The sequence below is a fragment of the Pteronotus mesoamericanus genome, unplaced genomic scaffold, assembly GCF_021234165.1.
Source record: "Pteronotus mesoamericanus isolate MK-2021 breed Mesoamerican mustached bat unplaced genomic scaffold, CSHL_Meso_final contig_78, whole genome shotgun sequence".
NCBI classification, from domain to species: Eukaryota; Metazoa; Chordata; class Mammalia; order Chiroptera; family Mormoopidae; genus Pteronotus; species Pteronotus mesoamericanus.
The window spans coordinates 6,306,368-6,323,560 of record NW_026555258.1 but is presented as its reverse complement, the minus strand read 5'-3'; the positions used below and the strand labels follow the sequence as shown (position 1 = coordinate 6,323,560).

The following is a 17,193-nucleotide window of genomic DNA, read 5'->3' as shown; positions in this document are numbered from 1 at the left end:
TCTGAGAATCCTGGAGTTCTGGAAGCTGAGAACCTCAGGGCAGGAAATGGACTTTTGCAAACTGACCATTCCACCCTAAGGCTTGAAGCTAAAACTAACATTCCTTTGACTTCATCCCTTGAGGAGATTGTTTAATCAGTTTCAGTGAGCAGGTACATTTCTTTTTTATTTTTATGTTTTAAAGATTTTGTTTATTTTGTTTTTAGAGAGAGGAGAAGGGAGGGAGAAAGAGGGAGAGAAACATCAATGTGCAGTTGCGTCTCGCACGCCCCCCACTGGGGACTTAGCCGGCAACCCTGGCATGTGCCCTAGACTGCGAATCGAGCCGGGGCCCTTTGGGTCAGCACTCAATCCACTGAGCCACACCAGCCAGGGCAGTGCATTTCTTTTATATTTTTAATTACTTTTTTTAGCCCCATAAACTAAGGGACAATACAAAGCTAATAATCCCCACAGGGAGCTCACCACCTTGCCAAGCAGCTGGGACTTGAGGGGTGCTGAAATACGCCCCTTCCGCTGCTCCACCAGCTGACTTCGGGGCTGATGCTCCCTGAGGCCCCTGCCTCCGGGGTGTGAAGCGCTGGAGGAGGAGCCGGGCGCAGGTTCCAGGAGCAGCTCCTGTGTGGCTCACTGCAGCCCCAGGCCGTACCTCCTGGGCTTGCCCGGCTCGCCTTCTGACCTTTTGCCTGCACTCTCGCCTCTGCCTGGACCACTTCACTGCCCATCTCTGCTCATCTCTCTCTCTTTTCTTGCCTTTCATTTGGGGAGAAGATGTTGATGAATGTTCCCAGTCAACAGCAATGGCTTGGATTCAGGGCCTCCTGCTCTAGAAAGCCCTCCTTGATGTGCTCCCTCACCTCCCCGGCTCCTGAGCTGAAAGTCATCCCCAACTTCTGGAGCTCCAATGGCTTCTTCCATGAGGCTTCCAGTGATGGTAGGGACAGCAATCTGAGAACTTCCCATACTGCCTCATTACTGGTCCCTTACACAGAACGTTACAGGCAGCACCTCAGGTGATGAAATGTCCCTGGGGTCAGGAGCCAGGCCAGCCTGCTCTGTCCCTGGCCCAACTTCCCCTGGACTCATTGAGCCCATAGCAACCCTGGGTTGGAGGGGCTACTATTATCCCACTTCACATAGGTGAACACTGAGGCTCAGAGAAGTCATACACACACATTCAGTCACGTGGCAAATAAGCGGCAGCCCCGGGACTAAAGTTACGATCTGCTGGATTACAAAACACAAGCCCGAACCATTGTGTGGTTCCGCTCTGGCCTCCACATGGAGCAGGGGCTCTCTGAACACAGCGCGTGGTGCCCCTGGCCCTCTGCTGCATGTTCCATACCCAGCAGGGCCTGGCTCAGGGTGGGTGCTCCTGGAGGTGGACGGCCCAGGGCTCTGTCCATGGTCTTGGTATCAGGAAAACCTGGACTGCAAGCCCAGCTCCGCCTGCAGTGGCTGTGGGGCTGTGAGCAAGTCACTGCGCTTCCCCGGGCCTCAAGTTTCCCATCCATCAGTGGGCACAGGAGGACCTTCACTGCGTAAGGATGAGGGAAGAGGCCAAAGACCTCATTCACACAAAAAGACCAACGCTGTCTCCCTTCCCGTCCCTGCAGCCAGCGCAGCGCTCTGCACACAGTAGGCACTTGAAATGTTATGTCACATCATTGTTGCTATCATCATTATTTCAAAACTGCATTTTCAATATTCTCAGCTCCTGGGACCAATTAAGCTCACAGTAAATGTGAGCTGTGCTCGTTATCTGCGATGGAGAATTGAGTCACCCTTTCCTGCTCTCGCCTCCCACCACCAGCGCACGCTCGCAGATGGGGTGGGATCAGAGCGCCCGTGGTCTCTGTATCCCCACGCCCCTGGGGCACTGTCTGGCTGGCAGCGGGGCGGGGTCTGCCGGTAACAAGCACGGGGCGTCCTGAGTGTGGGGCCAGGGGAGAAGGACGGCAGGCGTGGGGAAGAAGATGCTGGGAGAGAAACCAGAGCCCAAGTGCTGCCTGACCCCGAGACCCTCTCCTCCTGGGGACGGACAGTGAGACCTGGCGCCTAACAAGGCTCAGAAAATGATTTTGCCCTTCCTGGAACAAGCTCTGAGGCCTCCAGCGTCCCCTGCCCAGCCCCTCTTACCTTCACATAGTCCTCGCTGGCCTCCGGCTCCCCCGCAGCCCTGGAAGGAAAGGAGAGAGGTGAGTGTCCCCAGCTGCCAGCCTCTGCTCACCTGCCTGATGCCAGCACCTGGCCCTCAGGGCTCCAGAGGGCTCCCCTGAAGGCCACAGGGGACACTGTAGCTGAGAACCCTTGCCGGACGCTGCTGGCCTGGCTGCTGCTCTTCTCTCCAGCCGTGGCACCCTGGCTAGGCGAGTCCTCTCTCTGAGCCTGGGGTTTCCTATTTCTTAACAGGGGACCGCGACAGCCTCGGCCTCATGGGGCTGCTGTGAGGACTCAGGGAGCTGATGAATGTTCTGTGCTTCACATGAGGCCTGCTTCCCGGACCGCTGTCTTCACCCGCCGCAGAGCTCGGGGCTCTCCTGGCGCCCTCCTCCACCCCTCCCTGACTCGGTGGCCGGAGGCCCCAGGCGGGGCTCAGCCTCTTCTCCTCCTGCCCAGCACTCATCCCTAGAGCAGAGTGATCCACTCAGTGGCTGCCTAACACATGGTGGTGCCAATGCTGGAGACAGGTGGCTGTGGAATTGATCCCCTCTGCCTTCGGGGTGGCCAGGATGGCGCCTGAAGGAGCCAGAGGCCGGGGTGGCTATTTTTCCCAGGTGATAAAGAAACATCATCCTTCCTCATGAGGGCCTCTCCCCCCAGTCCTTGACCTTCAATGTCATCCCTTCTCTGAAGTCCCTTCAACACCAGACTCATAAACCCAACTTCCTCCTTGGCACCTCCTCTAGGATGTCTGATGTCATCTTGAACTTGTCATAGCCAAAGCAGGGCTGTTGGGTCCCCCCGCTCCCCACACCCACTTCCCATATCAGTTAATGTCAGTTTCATTCTTCTGGTCGCTTTGTTTGGCAAGAACCACGGTCACCTGTGCCCCCTGTCACTCACACTCCGCACACAGTCCGCCCGGAAATCCCGCAGGTCCACTTTCACAGCAGACCCTGACCGCCTCTCCACGCCCACGGGGCCCCGCCTGGGCCGCCCTCTGTGTCCTCCCGCAGCGCACAGCGGCCTTCTCCCTGGCTCGCTCTCACAGCCCTCGGCCGGCTCGCTCTCCGCCACCCCAGCCACGATGGCGAGAACCTAAGCAGCCCAGGCACACAGGCCGTCCCCAACCGCCCCATCTCTCGGAGAACAAAATCTAAACCCTTCTCCGTGAAATGCAGATGGCTGACCATGTCGATCATCACCCAAACCAGAGCGCTTCTTCCCTTGTGAGAGCAGAGTGCCGTTGTTATGCCAGAAAAATAGGCTAGTATGTTCCCTGATCTATATGGCCCTGTGTAGCCCAGTGGTGCTCAGCTGGCCACCTTGCCAAGCCCCTCCCGGTGCCTCCCTCCCTCATTCTGACCCTCCTTCTGCCTCAGCCACACTGGCCTCCTTGTCAAGCTCATTCCTGCCACAGGGCCTTGGCGCTTGCTGCTCCTTCCACCCTGCTTTATTTTCCTCACGCTGTCGATCCCTACCCAGAATAATCACTTGACACTTATCTGTTGACTATTAATTACCCAATGACTCCACTCTGTCTTATTCATTGTTGAGATCCCAGGCCCCAGCACAGTGCCTGGCACCCAGAAGAAGCTCAAGGAATATTTATTGCTCAAAGGAATGCATGAATGCTAAACATTCAATCCGTGTTAATCGCTGTCATTATTATTGTCAGGCTAGGCCCTGGTTCTCTGTGAATGCCTCAGTATTCCCATCCACAAAATAAGGCAGAAGGTGGAACACTGGGGAACTGCTTCCTCACATAGAGAAGTGCAATATTTAAATTTAAATGTGGCCCTGACTGGGTAGCTTGTCTGGTTAGAGCATCGTCCCAATACGCCAAGCTTTGCGGGTTCGATCCCCAGTCAGAGCACATACAAAAAGCAATCAATGAGTGCCTCTATACATGAAACAACAAATCGATGTTTCTCTCTCTCTCCTCTAAAAAGCAATTAAAAATTAAATGTCACACATAAAATAAAATAAAGTTAAAACAAAACAAAAAGCTGAGCTCAAAACAAAACAAAACAAAACTTGTGGTTACGGTGCATGTTCCTGGGGCAGAATTCCGTCCTGGGTGTGCCCAGGCCTGGGGCTCCGCGTTGAGCAGCAGGGCACGTGGCCGCCCCCCCCTGCTGTGACATTCTGCAGTCCTCAGGTCGCTAACCTCCCCTCCCGTAAAGACCTTGCTGGAACTATAGAGCCACGGGCTGCAGCCCAGCCACAGCACAGCAGGCTTCCAAAGCCCCTTGGGGTCTCCCTGCTGGGTGATGAGGGTCCCTGCCCTGCTCGCCTCCACTGCTCTTCCCGGGTGAGGCAGCCCGTCCCAGCATTTCCGGCCATTCAAGCCCGGAAATCCTTCCATTGATGGGAACACATTGGCCAGGACACTGGGATCACCCCAGCGTTTCCTCCTGCTTCCTGTCCACTTCCCCTTGGGCTGCGGGTGAGCAGAGCCTTGGGGAGGGGTTGGCTGCACCAGGGACCAGAGGGGATGGCGGGATGGTGGGGTGGGCCTGCACCGGTGGCGGGTGCCCAGGGCAGAGGGAAGCTGGGGACCTGGGCAGCACTCAGCCTCCATCGCCTGCCCCTGCCCGTCTACAGCACTCCCGGATTTCCAAGACTAGAGTGGCCGCGTCTTCGTACACCCATTGCCATCACTAGCCCAGACTGTGGTCGCTGGCCTCTATCTGTTCCCCTCTGTGACTCGGTCTCACCTAGCAGCCCAAGCAGGTCCTGTTAAAATGAGTCAGATCACAGCTTTTCTCTGCCCCAACCCACCGGAGTGGCCCCCAGTTTCACTCAGAGTGAGAGTCAAAGTTCTCATAACAGCGTTCACAGCCTCACCACCTCCCCCAGCCAGCGGCTGACGGCGCCGCTCCAGCCACGCTGGGCGTCTCGCCTGCTTCGGCCCCCACCTCAGGGCCTTTGCACTTTCCGTTCCCTCTGCTGGGACACGTTCCCTCTAGATATCCGCTGAGCTCCACCCCTTCTCAGTGAGGCCTCCCCTGCCACCCACCTAAACGTGTGGCCTTCGCAGGCTCCCGCCCCCGAGCCCTGCGGCACCCTTCCCCGCAGCACTTCCTCTGGCTCACCGTGCCAGGCGCCGCCTGTCTCCTCTCACCATACCCTTGGCTCCACTAGGGCAGGGACTCAGACCTGCCTACAGCGGCGCCAGGCACCTCATAAGGATTTTTTTGTGTGAAAGAATGACTGTCACAGCACCCCTGCAACCCTAAGGATAAAATCTAGTCCTCACAGGGGTTCAGCCCCACCGTGGCCGGCCATCCCACCCCCTCCGCTGACTCTCCCTTGCGTTCTGAGGCGCGTCCTCGGAGGAGCGCAGCGCCGCCTCAGGACCTTCACGCGTCACGTTTCCTCTGTCTTCACCCTCCTCTTTTCCTCAGGGCCAGAGCAATTCCTACTTAGACTTCAGATCTCAGTTCGCTTGGAGATTTCTAGAACATTCTCCCTCCTGTTGTAATGAGCAAGCCAGGAATCAAAGCTTTCATTTCTAAACACTGGGCAGCATTAATTAATTAACTTATTCCTTATGTTATAGAGTTAAAAGACACATCCCCTCCAATATTAGTGGTGAAATCAATTAATAAATAATAGTGACAATTGAGCTAAATCAGCCCCGTGAATCAGCCACATTCATTATTTAAATAACCAACCCCTTTAATTGGCCATGTTAACTGATTTGTGCTGATAACTGATACCACTTATTACATATATTAGCTTTGTTAATTGGATTAACGAGCAGTAATTAAAGCCCATTATCTTTTATTTCCCTAACGAAGGTTTAAATGTGAGCTTCACCTTCCGGGCCTCCATCCTGGCCCAGGAGAAAGGGCGCGGCTTCCCCAGGGGACCCAGGAGGAGAGGCAGTGGGGAAGAGACCGGCGCTCTGTCCCACCCTGGCCCTCCCTCCGCACAGGCAGCTTTGTCCTCTGCAGAGGCCTCCTGCCTGTTGTCCTCTATCTGTCCCCTAGTTTGTTCCCTTGGGCCTCGAGGCCTGGTTCTAGGGCCTTGAATGGAGACTTCCTCAACCTCTGCCTGCTGCTTCCAGGCTTTCCCTCTGCCTTGCCCTGACGTCCAACTACCGCATCTGTGAAATGATACATTATAACCGGCTTCCCAGGGAGGCCAGGAGGGTCCTAGGAGAAGGAAAGGCACGAAGTTCCTTAGCCCAGGCCTTTCCTCTCTGCCCCAGGCGCCCCCGGCCCCCGGCCCCCTCCCCTGGCCAGATCTCACATCCTGCCCCTCCTGGGGCGCTGGAGATTCTTTCCTTCCTTCACTCTGACCTTCACTCAGGCCTGGCAGAGAAGCAACACTGCTCTCTGCTCCCTTGTCCTTCAAGGCCCTGGGCAGGCAGAGACCTGCGGCAGAAAGCCCCGTGTCTCCCCGGACACTCCGCCACGGGGCCTTTGGGATTTCCTGCCAGGAAGGTTCTTGGCGTTAGTCCCTGGCCTAGCCCACCATGTCTAAGATGGGCCACCACTGTCCTGGAGACACCTCTGCTCCTTCTGCACCCTTCTGCGCCCTCAGTCTTCTTGAGCTGAGAAAGGGTGTTAGCCCTGTGGGAAGAGGGCAGATCGGGACCACTCTTCTCAGGGTGCAGCTGAGGACTCTGGGTTCTCAGAGCTGCTCACTGAGTCTCAAAAGCTGCTGGAGAAGAGCAAAAGGGAAGGCGCGTGTTGAATGTTGACCAACGCCTGTGATCTAAAAGCCCCGTGTTACACAGGAGGAAACTAAGCTTGTGACTGGACCCAGGACACCCACCTGCACAGGCGGGTCGGGTTGGCTCTGCTTCGCTCCCTGCCTAAGGCGGTCTCTCCCAGAAAATAGAGACTGCTCCTGGATGGAGAGGGAGAGAAGCTGGGGAGGGAATGGCAAAGAAAAATAATATTTCATCCACACCAGGAGCCTGGAACTGATGCCAGGAAGATGAAATGGGAGTCAGGATGAACCGGGAGAAGACCCTCTAGGGCTCTGGGGAGGGCCTGCAGCTGGGAGGGAGGAAGCTGTGTGACCCGGGCAAGGCCCCCTCCCTGGGCCTCAGTTTCCTCTTCTGTAGAGTGGGCATGGGGGCATGAACGGCTCCTGTGTGCTGGCACTCCCTTGGGTCAAGCCCAGGATAGGTAGTCTATCTGCCATATCTCAGCCAATCCTCACTGCAACCCCGTCAAGCAAATGCTGTTGTTGTCTCCGATTTATAGATGGGGAAGCTGAGGCTCACGGAGGAAAAGGGAATGCAAGGATGTACAGTGAGTGGGTCTCTGAGCTGCTGATATAGCCAATCCCTGTCCTCCCCAGCCCTCGCCTCACTAGGTCCAGCATTCCGCAAGCAAGGCGTCTTGCAGAGGGTTTGGGGGGATGTGGCTCCAGTTGGGGGTGGGGCAGTCCATCCTTCCTGAACGCGCACAGTTCCCACAGCCTGAGGCGTCCGGGGGTCTCGAGGACTGTGAGAAAATCTCCACAGGAAATGAGAGCCAGGAGCAGCTGGGCCCCCTCGGAAGACAAGGACCAGCCGCCCAGAGCCTGAGGAGGCTGAACAGGCTGGGCCCCCCACAGCCCCCTCCCCCAGTGGGTAATCACTACCAGATGCCCAGCAGCTGACGTCACTCTGCAGGGCCGAGAGGGTCGTGGGACTCTGGGGAGCACTGGGAATTCTTGGACCAGAATCAACATTCCAGAAGGAAAAGGAAGGGGGGGTGTTTTGGCCTCTTCTCAATGCCTGGCATTGGAGTTGGCGCAAGGGCAACATGGGGTGCCCCCGGCTCCCTTATGGGGTCCCACCTTCTTCAGGTCCCAGTTTCCTTCAGAAATGCCCTGGGACGGGGGATGGAGGGGCCTGGGTCTCTGGGTGGGAGAAAAGGACACTCAGGGGAGGCACTTAACAACGAGTAGCACTGCATTCGAATCCTCCGCCAAGGAGAGGGCCTTGCACAGCCCAAGTCAAAGTGGGGCCTTCCCTGCTCAAGGCCAGCACTGGCCGCCCAGAGTCACAGCCAGGTCCTTGCTGGGCCTTCCAGGCCTTCCGTTATCTGGACCCATTTCCTCCCTGGCCTGTCTCCTACTGCTTCTGTCCCCCAGCCCCCACCCTGTTCTAATGCAGCCACTTGGGTCCCTGCCGCTCCTCAGACGTGCCAAGGGCGTTCCACCTGCGGACCTTCCTGCACGCTGTTCCCTTGGCCTGGTGCACTCTTCCCCAGATAGCGAGAGGGGCTGTCACCTCGTCTTCCTTGTTCAAACATCACTTTCTTGGAGACTTTTTTCCTGGCTCACCTTCCTAAACTGCCACCATCAGCCACTCCCCCCAAGAGCAATTCCCCCACTTGATTGAAACCTTTCTTCACAGCACTTTTCTCTTCTGAGTGTATAACTTGTTATCCTGTTAATCATCTGTCTCCTTCACATGGGACCAGGGCTGCAGGAGAACAGGGCTTTGTCTGCTGTGTTCACTGCCATCTCCCCAGGACCTGGAATAGTGTCTAGGGCGTAGTTACATCGCAGCAATTACTAAAATGACTAAAATTCCAACTCAACTAAATGTGTGATCTCATGCAGATTATTTACTTTATAAAACCTCAGTATCTTCATCTGTAAAGTGCGCTCCTAATACCTCTCCCCAGAGGGTTATGGAAAGTCATTTGAAATCATGGTAGAAACAGCGTTGAGCTTTTTTACTTGCAAGAGGTAAAATGCGGCCTCGTGATTAAGAGCTTGGGCTTGGGAGTTGGTCAGCTCTGGGATCAAATCTAGGCCCTGACAATCTCTCTGTGACCCGAGGAAAGTCCCTTCCCTTCTCTGGCCCTGTCTCCTCACTGGTAAAATGCAGCAAATAGACGCTCCCCCCACCCAGGGTCCATGTGGCAGACAGTGCCCACTGGGAGCTCCATATGGGGTCGGGTCAGTTATGAGTCCCATCGCTGGCAGGGCCCTGGCCTGATGATTCCCCTGTGGGTGTGGGTGGGGGCTGTTGGGAACCTCGCTTCCCTCTCTGGTTCTCCGCTTGCTCCCCTGTCACATGACTTGAGAGGGAAGGGTGTCAGGGGTCTCTGGACAGGCTATTTCCCTGCAGAAGGCTGAGGGTGTGGGGGCATGGGGGCAGGTCAGGCTGGCACTGTCCTCTCTGGGAGCTAAAGGCCCTTCATTGCTGGTGTTGTCGGCCCCTCCTCCCTCCTTCCTCCTCATCCCCATGATCTCAGCAAGGAACTGGGCACCAGGAAACTCCTGCAGCCTCACCTCTTCCCCTTCCTTCCTTCCTTCCGCTCCAGGTGCACCCTGCTTCCCAGGGGGTAGGGAGGGAAAACGGGAACCACCCCCTTGCGGTTCTCAGATGCCTTCTTCCCCACTCTGGATGGGTCCTCAGAGACCCTCGCGAGCCCATCTGGGCTGCTGGGGAGATTGAAGCCCAGAGAAGGGCCGGGCAAGCCTGAGGTCACACAAGCAAAGCAGCTCTCCTGACTCCAGGGTACACGGCTGGGCTTCAGGGGCTCCTGGAGGTGTTCAGCAATTCCTGGCCTCCTACTTGGCTGAAAGGTGGCATGGGACACCGGGAGGGGCCTCAATCTAACCTGCTAACCCACCCCCCTCAGGACCCCTGGATACTCCAGGGGATTAGAGGATGGCTGGCAGCAGACCGCTTTTGTCCATGCTTGATGCCAGAGACACTGCCAGGACCAGCAGGGCTCCTGCCCACAGCAGAGGAAGGTTGGGTCCTAGACTTAGCATTCTCAAGGTTCCTCAGAGGCCCTGGCCCTGCTGGAGGGGACTGGGTTGCCCAGCCACGAAGGGCATGGCGTAGGCCAGGGAGGCAGAGTTAAATTCTGGGTCTGATCTTTGCTACTGTTCAAGTCGGGCAAGTAAACCCTTCTTTCCTCATCCGTAAAATGGGAATGATAATTGTGCCTCTCTTCTGGGACTGTTGTGAGGAATAAATGCCCAACTTGTGTGTGGACAGGATGGGAGAGAGTTACGCCAAAAGTACCTGACGCTAAACCAGCACCAGTTTATCAGTTGCCCCAGGGACGCGGATTTCTCCCCCAGACACTATGGTCCCCACAGGCCCTCCCCACGCCCAGCTCGGTCACTCACCCTCTGGGTCCCAGTGCGGGGCACCTTCGGCCCACTGCAGTCATGGTTGCCCGCGGTCACCGCCTGCAGCCTGTAGAGTTCCTCAGCCCAAGGACTCCTGCCTTTCTCCGGCCACAGAGCTGCAAAGCCCTGAGCAGGACTCAGAGGGCGGAGCCTGATGTGTAAACCTCGCCCCGAGCACGCCCCTCCGCCGGGCGCCGCTCCAGGCTGGGCAGGGCAAGCCCGCCCCCTTCTGTCTCGCCCCCGCCCTTTCTCCAACTGTCAGCGCCCCTGACACGCCCCTACGCCCCGCCCCTCTCCGTTCCACCCACAGCTTCCCCTTTAGTAGTGGGCACAGCTGGGAAGACCACGCCCCTCGGCTCCCCCCCCCCCCCCCCCCCGCCCCGCCCGCCCCTCCGCCCCTCGCGTCCAGCTCCCTCAAACTCACAGAGTACGTGCGTCTCAGACTTCGGGTTTTGTCAGAACGCCCCTTCCCTACAAGCAATCCTTGTTCCTCCACGACGGAGTGAGCCCGAATTTAGGAGGGAATGAAAGGGCATCCCGGAGGGTGGGGCAACCAGGGATGGTGGAAAGCGTTACATTTTGTTAATCATAAATGTAAACATTCCCGTTTACTGTTTGTGATGTGCCAGGCATAGTTCTAAGATTTTACAAGTATATTATTCTTTATAATTTTTTTATTTTTTTAAAGATTTTATTTATTTCTAGAAAGGGGAAGGGGAGAGGGGAAGAAACAGGAAGGTGTGGTTGCCTCTTGAGCGCCCCCTACTGAGGACCTGGCCTGCAACCCAGGCATGTGCCTTGACTGGGAATCCAACGGGCGACCCTGCTTCTCAAAGGTCCGTACTTACTCCTCTGAGCTACACCAGCCAGGGCTACAAATACATTATTCTTGAATTCTCATCACAATGCTACAAGGTTGGTGCTATCGTTATGCCCATTTATCGGACGTGGAAACTGAGGTTCAGAGAAGGGGACAGACTTGTCCAAGAGCATGCAGTCAGTAAGAGGCAGAGCTTGGACTGGGTTCCCTCTGCAGCTTTATAAAGTTCTGCTCCCCAGTGAAGGGGCGGTTCTAGGTTCAGTTATCTTCATACACAGAAGCTGTGCTCTTCTGTCTCAGGGCAAAGCCATTCAAGAGAGGTCCCAGATCCAGCCCTAGAGTTACTTTTGCTTAGCCGTTTTTTTCCCCTCTATATTTCAATACGCACATCTTATGGTGTGATTTGCACAAAGGCTCTAAGGGTTGGAAAATCTCCCGTGGTTGGGGTTGAGGGGTCTCCCAAGGACATAAAATACATGGCTGCAAGGTACAGGGGTGTCCAACCTGTGACCCGCCGGCCACACACAGCTCAGGATGGCTATGAATGCGACCCAACACAAAATCGTAAATTTACTTCAAACATTATGAGATGTTTTTGTGATTGCGTGTCACAATGTATTTAATGTGTGGCCAAGAAAACTCTTCTTCTAGTGTGGCCCAGAGACACCAAAATGTTGGCCACCCCTGGTAGAAGGTGGTGGATACAATGGGGTGGTGAATGTGCAGCCACTGGAGACAAGCAGTTTCCTGTTCAAATCCCAACTCTGCAACTTTGGCTGAGTGATCTCAGCTTCCCCATCTAATCATAGATTCTTTTACAGTTTTCAGTAACATTTGTTGCTACACCCAGTAAAATGGGTGCTTACTAAATGGAAGCTATGACTGTATCATAACTATTTGCATTTTTGCATGAACTCATCTCACCCTATAACCAAGTTAAGTGACACCTATTTTTCTGGACCAGGTGAAGCAGTGTTGTCCAGCAGAACTGAGGGGGGTGATTCGGGTGTGGGGGCCCCAGGCAGGGGTCCAGTGATTGGGTTTGGAGCCCAACCAGTGGCTGCGCTCATGCTGGAGGTTGCCTAGGGTTTTGGAGTCAGGTGGGTCTTCAAATCTTAACTTACCGTTTACTAGATGTGCAACCTGTCTGGGGCAAATTACTTTCCTCTCTGGTATCTCCTCCCCAGTTTTTGGGTTTTTGTTTTTGCTTTTTTTTTTTTTTTTTTTGTCCTTGAAAAGTGAAGGGCTAAGCAGAATGCCTGGTTTATAGGAAGCACTTGGGAAAGGTGTGAGCCTTTGTTTACGCAGATGTGTGAGTTGGGGGTTCCTCTCCAGGCTCTGTTGGCAGAAGACTGGAAATCCTGCTGCCCCGGGGCCCGCCCTCACCTTCCCCGGTGAACGCCTACCTTTCTGGGGACACAGTCCCAGGGACTCTCTCCTCTTCTGTGTCTCTGCTGGGGTCCTCAGGCATTCTTGTGGGGCTCACCTCCACTGCTGAAGGGTTGAGTTTCATTGCTGGGGTGTCCTCCAGGGGGGCCTCGGTCTCCACTGCTACCTCCTTGGTTGCCTCCTCATGTGCGGGGTCAGGCAGACTTTGGGGCATGAGGTGGGGTTCAGGGCCCATCTCTGGGGCCTCCTTGGCAGCCTGCCGGTCCCGAGACTTCTTGATGCTGGGGCGGGGCATGGTGCCCATGTGGCTGTACATGTCGCTGGAACGGGCATAAGCTGGGGGACTCTTGGGGACTGTAACCATGTCATCCTGCGTAGCCTCGAAGATTTCAGGCTTTAGATTAGACCGGATGGTGCCAGCAGCCGAGGACCGTCTCAGAGTAAAGGAGCGAGGGAGGTTGGAGAGACTCCCGAAGCCCTTGAACTTGAAGAACTCTGGCAGGGAGGAAGAAGAGGGAAAGTATTTAATGACAATGCAAGTAGCAATAATAATAATAACAGATACATGCTGTTCAACTCATCAAGAGTTCAAGGAGCTTAGACCCTGAACTGACACTTCCTCTAATTATTATGTATAATTTGGCAGCTTTGGAGCTGCATAGCCCCGGGCTTAAATCCCTGCTCTTCCCGCTTCCTACCTGTGCAAACTTAGTCAAATCACTTGACCCCTCTGAGCCCAATTCTCCACATTGGTAAAATAAAGATTATAATACCCACCTCCTATGGTCAGTGGGGGGATTGAATAAAAGCATGTAAGTGATATGCTTAACATAGTGCCTGGCACACAGAATATCCTCAAAAACTAATGAAGATGCCCCAGCCGGTGCGGCTTAGTTGGTTGGAGCGTCGTGCCATAACCAAAAGGTTGCAGGTTCAGTTCCCAGTCAGGGCACATACCTAGGTTGCAGGTTCCATCCCTGGTCCAGGTGCATACAGGAGGCAACCTGATGTTTCTCTCTCCCATCAATGCTTCTCTGTCTCCTTTCCTCTTTCCCTTCCTCTCTCTCTAATAGCAATGAAAAGCTGTCTTCAGATGAGGATAAAACTAATGAAGATGATGAAGGTGATGATCGTAATACTGCCTCTGCATTTGCCAAACGCAAACGTGCTGCACATACCACCTCACTGAACTCCCAGCACAAATCAACGACATGAATTTATTCTCTCATTTTCTAGGTGAGGAAATTGAGGTTCAGAGGTGTAAAGTGAACCCCCAAAGTCGCACAGCCGGCAGGGGAAGCGGCGCGTGCGCGCGTGTATGTACGACGCGCTGGGCCAGGGAGTGGTGTCGAAGCACCTGGAGTGGCAGAAGGAATGAGGACACGGCTGTCAAGAGCCCGAGGGTCCCAATCCTTGCAGCTCTCTCCTCCTGTGTGCTGAGCCCTGACACCGTCACTCAGGTGATACCATCTCCTCATTTCTGCAGGGATGCATGTGAATGCCCTCCTTCCTGTCTGTCCCCTCCTCTCAGCCACTGCCTCTGACTTCCCGTCGCCTTCAGATAAGCCTTCCCCACTTCCTCAGCATCCTCTGCCTCCTCAGGTCCTCATAGCCACGGTGAATGTAGGTGAGGTGCCACCATTTGGCGACAGAGGAAACTGAGGCCCAGAGAGGGGAAGGGCTCTGCCCAGGGTCACACAGCCAGGCTGAGCCTGGACAGAGGCCCGGGCTCTGGGCTGCTGGGTCCGTGCTCTCGGGCCTCCTCCCAGTCCTGCCCACCCCTCACTTGTCTTAACCTCTGCCTGACAAACAGCAGAAAACATCGAAGCTCTGCTCTCAGAAAGCTATGCCACGGGGCAGAAGTTGTGCCAACAGCCGGAGGGAGGCCTCCTTTCTTGGCACATGTCTCCTGAACACCGGGGGCGGGAGGAAACAGTAGTGGGGCAAGGAGGGAAACTGAGGCCCAGAGCCCAGGGACATGAGATTGAGCCCGGGTGTATAGCCAGGGCTCTCAGGCAGTCCTCTGGGCCTCAGTCTTTGCATTGGCGGAATGCAGTCATAATCTTTGCCCTGTACACACATGCGTGCAGACACACACACGCACACACAGTGCTGTCAGATTAAACAAATCAGGGTCCGGGAAGCAGAAGTTTGCTGGGACAAGGAAGGGACTGATCTGGGGAAACAGCAATGGGTGGGTGTGGCCCTTCACTGAGTTGCTCTGGGTCCCAGCATCGCTGTTGGTGGGGACAAGAGATAGCACATGATGGTGCGCGTACACACACACACACACACACACACACACACACACACACACACCCCAGTAACTCCCAACCTGAGACCCCATGAGAACCAGGCCCAGAGGTGGCATGCAGGGCGGCAGTCCCAGGTTCCACAAGGTCAGAGAGAGCCAGAGACGGGGACGCACAGATGAGCGGAGAGACGGAGTCGGGGTGGGGAGAGGCAGAGACAACAAAAGCAGAGATGGAGACCCAGGGCAGCCAGAGACAGAGAGGGATGCTGGGCCAGGGTGAGGGAGAGATGCTGACATGGAGACCCCGAAGCAGAGACCTCTGGAGAGAGACAGAGGGGACAGAAAGAGAAACAGAAACAAGGCAGAGTCATAAAAAAGCAGATGCAGGGAGAGGCTGAGACGGACAGGCGGAGGGATGGACAGTGCACTCACTGAACTTTCTGCTGGCCTTCCTGGGGCCCTCTGTCATCTTGGCGAGTCCAGCAAAGCCGCTGTCCTGCGGGCAAGCGGCCGCTTGAGGCTCTGGACATGGACGTTGAGGTGCCTCCCTCACCTCCCCTTCCCCTTTCACATAACCCTCTCACTCACTTCCTCTGTGTATTTTTAAACCAGTGAAACTCCCACAGCCTCACCCTCCCCATCCTCCCCACAGTGGGGGGGTGGCTGGGACCTCCCCTAAGTCCAGACTCCTGTGGGCCCCCTCCTTGTGCTCAGCAGCAAGCAGGGAGCTGGGAGCAGACCACAAGCCCGTGGGACTGGAAGGTCTGGGAAACAAACCACAGGCTCTGGGAACAGAGCCCGCTGGGCTGGGGGCCACTGGGGACCTGCCAGCAGCTGCCGGGGGGTCTGGCCACAGGGCTGGGAGTGTTCAGGGAGTCAGGCTTGTGCAGAAGGCAGTGTCTAAGCCTGCCTGGGGATGGCCCGGCAGCTGGGGGTAGAAGGGAGCTGTGGTTAGGCTTGCGGGCTCTGGGACCACCTAGACCCAAGTTCAGGTCCTGGCTGGCCACTTTGTCACTGGGTGATCCTGGGCTCAGGCACTCACCACCCTGAGCCTCTTTCCTCCCTGTGAGCAGCGCTATTTGCAGTGCCCACCTCATAGTGCTTGGTGCAAAGCCTGGCACAAAATCAGTACCCAGCAAGGCATGGTCACTCCTTTTCAAGCTGCCAGGGACAAGGCGATAATTTGGTCCACCACACAGATTGGACAGAGATAGGCGAGATTGCACCAGGTCATACAATGGATTGGTGGCATGGACTGAGTTACAACTTGCCCTTTCAGCCCTGGCTGGTGTGGCTTAGCAGGATGCGTGCCGGCCTGCAAACTGAAAGGTCACGGGTTCAATTCCCGGTCTGGGCACATGCCTGGGTTGCAGCCAGGTCCTCGGTCGGGGGCACATGAGAAGCAACCTATCCAGGTTTCTCTGGCACATCAATGTTTCTCTTCCTTTCTTTTTTCCTCTCTGTAAATAAAATCTTAAAAAAAACCCAAAACAACAAACACTGCCTTTTCAAGTCCCTTAGTTCACAGCCTGGTGCTTTTCTACCCTACAACCTGTGCCTGGGGTGGGGGGGTGTACACAACTCGCCTGGGCAGGCTGGAGATGAGGAAATGAAACCGCCCCTACACAGGTGGTCCTGAACACCTGAGGAGGCTGTCAACAGCTGCCAAGCTTGGGGGCGGGGCCACAAGGCCCGGAGCTTCAAGTCCCACCTCTGCAGGCTCCAGATAAGCTATTGGAGCCTCCGAAGCGTCAGTCACCCAATCTCTAGAATGGGCACCGCTGCAAGGTAAGCAGTCAACCCACAGAGGCTGCAGCAGGCTTGACGTTATTATCCCTGGGCTGGCAACCGGGGCTGTGAGAGAGAGCGCCCAGGGTCACACAGGGGCCTGCGTAAAATAATGACAACTAGTATCTCCTGATCACTTACTTATATTCCAGCCACAGAGCTCAGTCCTTCTGCCCTAAGTGATAAATGTTGTTCCTCTTGCCCCCTTTCTATAGATGTGGAAAGTCAAGCTGCTCGGAGCTGGAATCTGCTTGCCCAGCTATGGCCCTAACTTCCGCGCCCATGGCCCCCCGCAAACCCCTGGCTGCTGCGTGCCGGGCCTGGGGAGGGGAGGGGTCTGGCCAGTGGGATGAGGGGGAACCTCAGGCCTTAGGAGGGAAAGGAGCCCAGCCCACAAGACCAAGGCACCAGGGTCTGGCTCAGGGACAGACTGGATGGGAACAGTATTCAAAGTTTCAATGAGAGGGCGGGGTTTCTGGGCATGGACTTGGTAGAAAATGGGGATGCAATTCTAGCTTACTGTACTAAGCATTAACTAAGAGTCAGGCCTGGAGCTAGAAGCTTCCACAGACTGACCTGTGAGGGAAATCCTGGTACGGTCCCATTTCACAGATGAGGAAGGTGCGTCTAAAAAGAGACCAGAGACGTCCTGGCTGGGTGGCTCAGCTGG

The 17,193-nt window shown here is 55.6% G+C and overlaps 1 protein-coding gene across 2 annotated transcripts in view; it reads right to left on the bottom strand.

The window, feature by feature from the left end:
- SH2D3C (SH2 domain containing 3C) overlaps positions 1–15,204 on the bottom strand; it is a 28,604-nt gene extending 13,400 nt beyond the window's left edge. Inside the window, exons 1-3 of one of the 2 annotated variants that reach the window (XM_054584340.1) lie at positions 15,168–15,204; positions 12,499–12,976; positions 2,140–2,179 (exon numbers count right to left, since the gene is read on the bottom strand). In XM_054584340.1, coding sequence (XP_054440315.1) covers positions 2,140–2,179; positions 12,499–12,976; positions 15,168–15,204 — 555 coding nt within the window. Of the gene's footprint in view, positions 1–2,139; positions 2,180–10,269; positions 10,370–12,498; positions 12,977–15,167 lie in introns of those variants that run through there. The other variant, XM_054584341.1, reaches the window with a different exon arrangement.
- Positions 15,205–17,193: the final 1,989 nt, after the last annotated feature.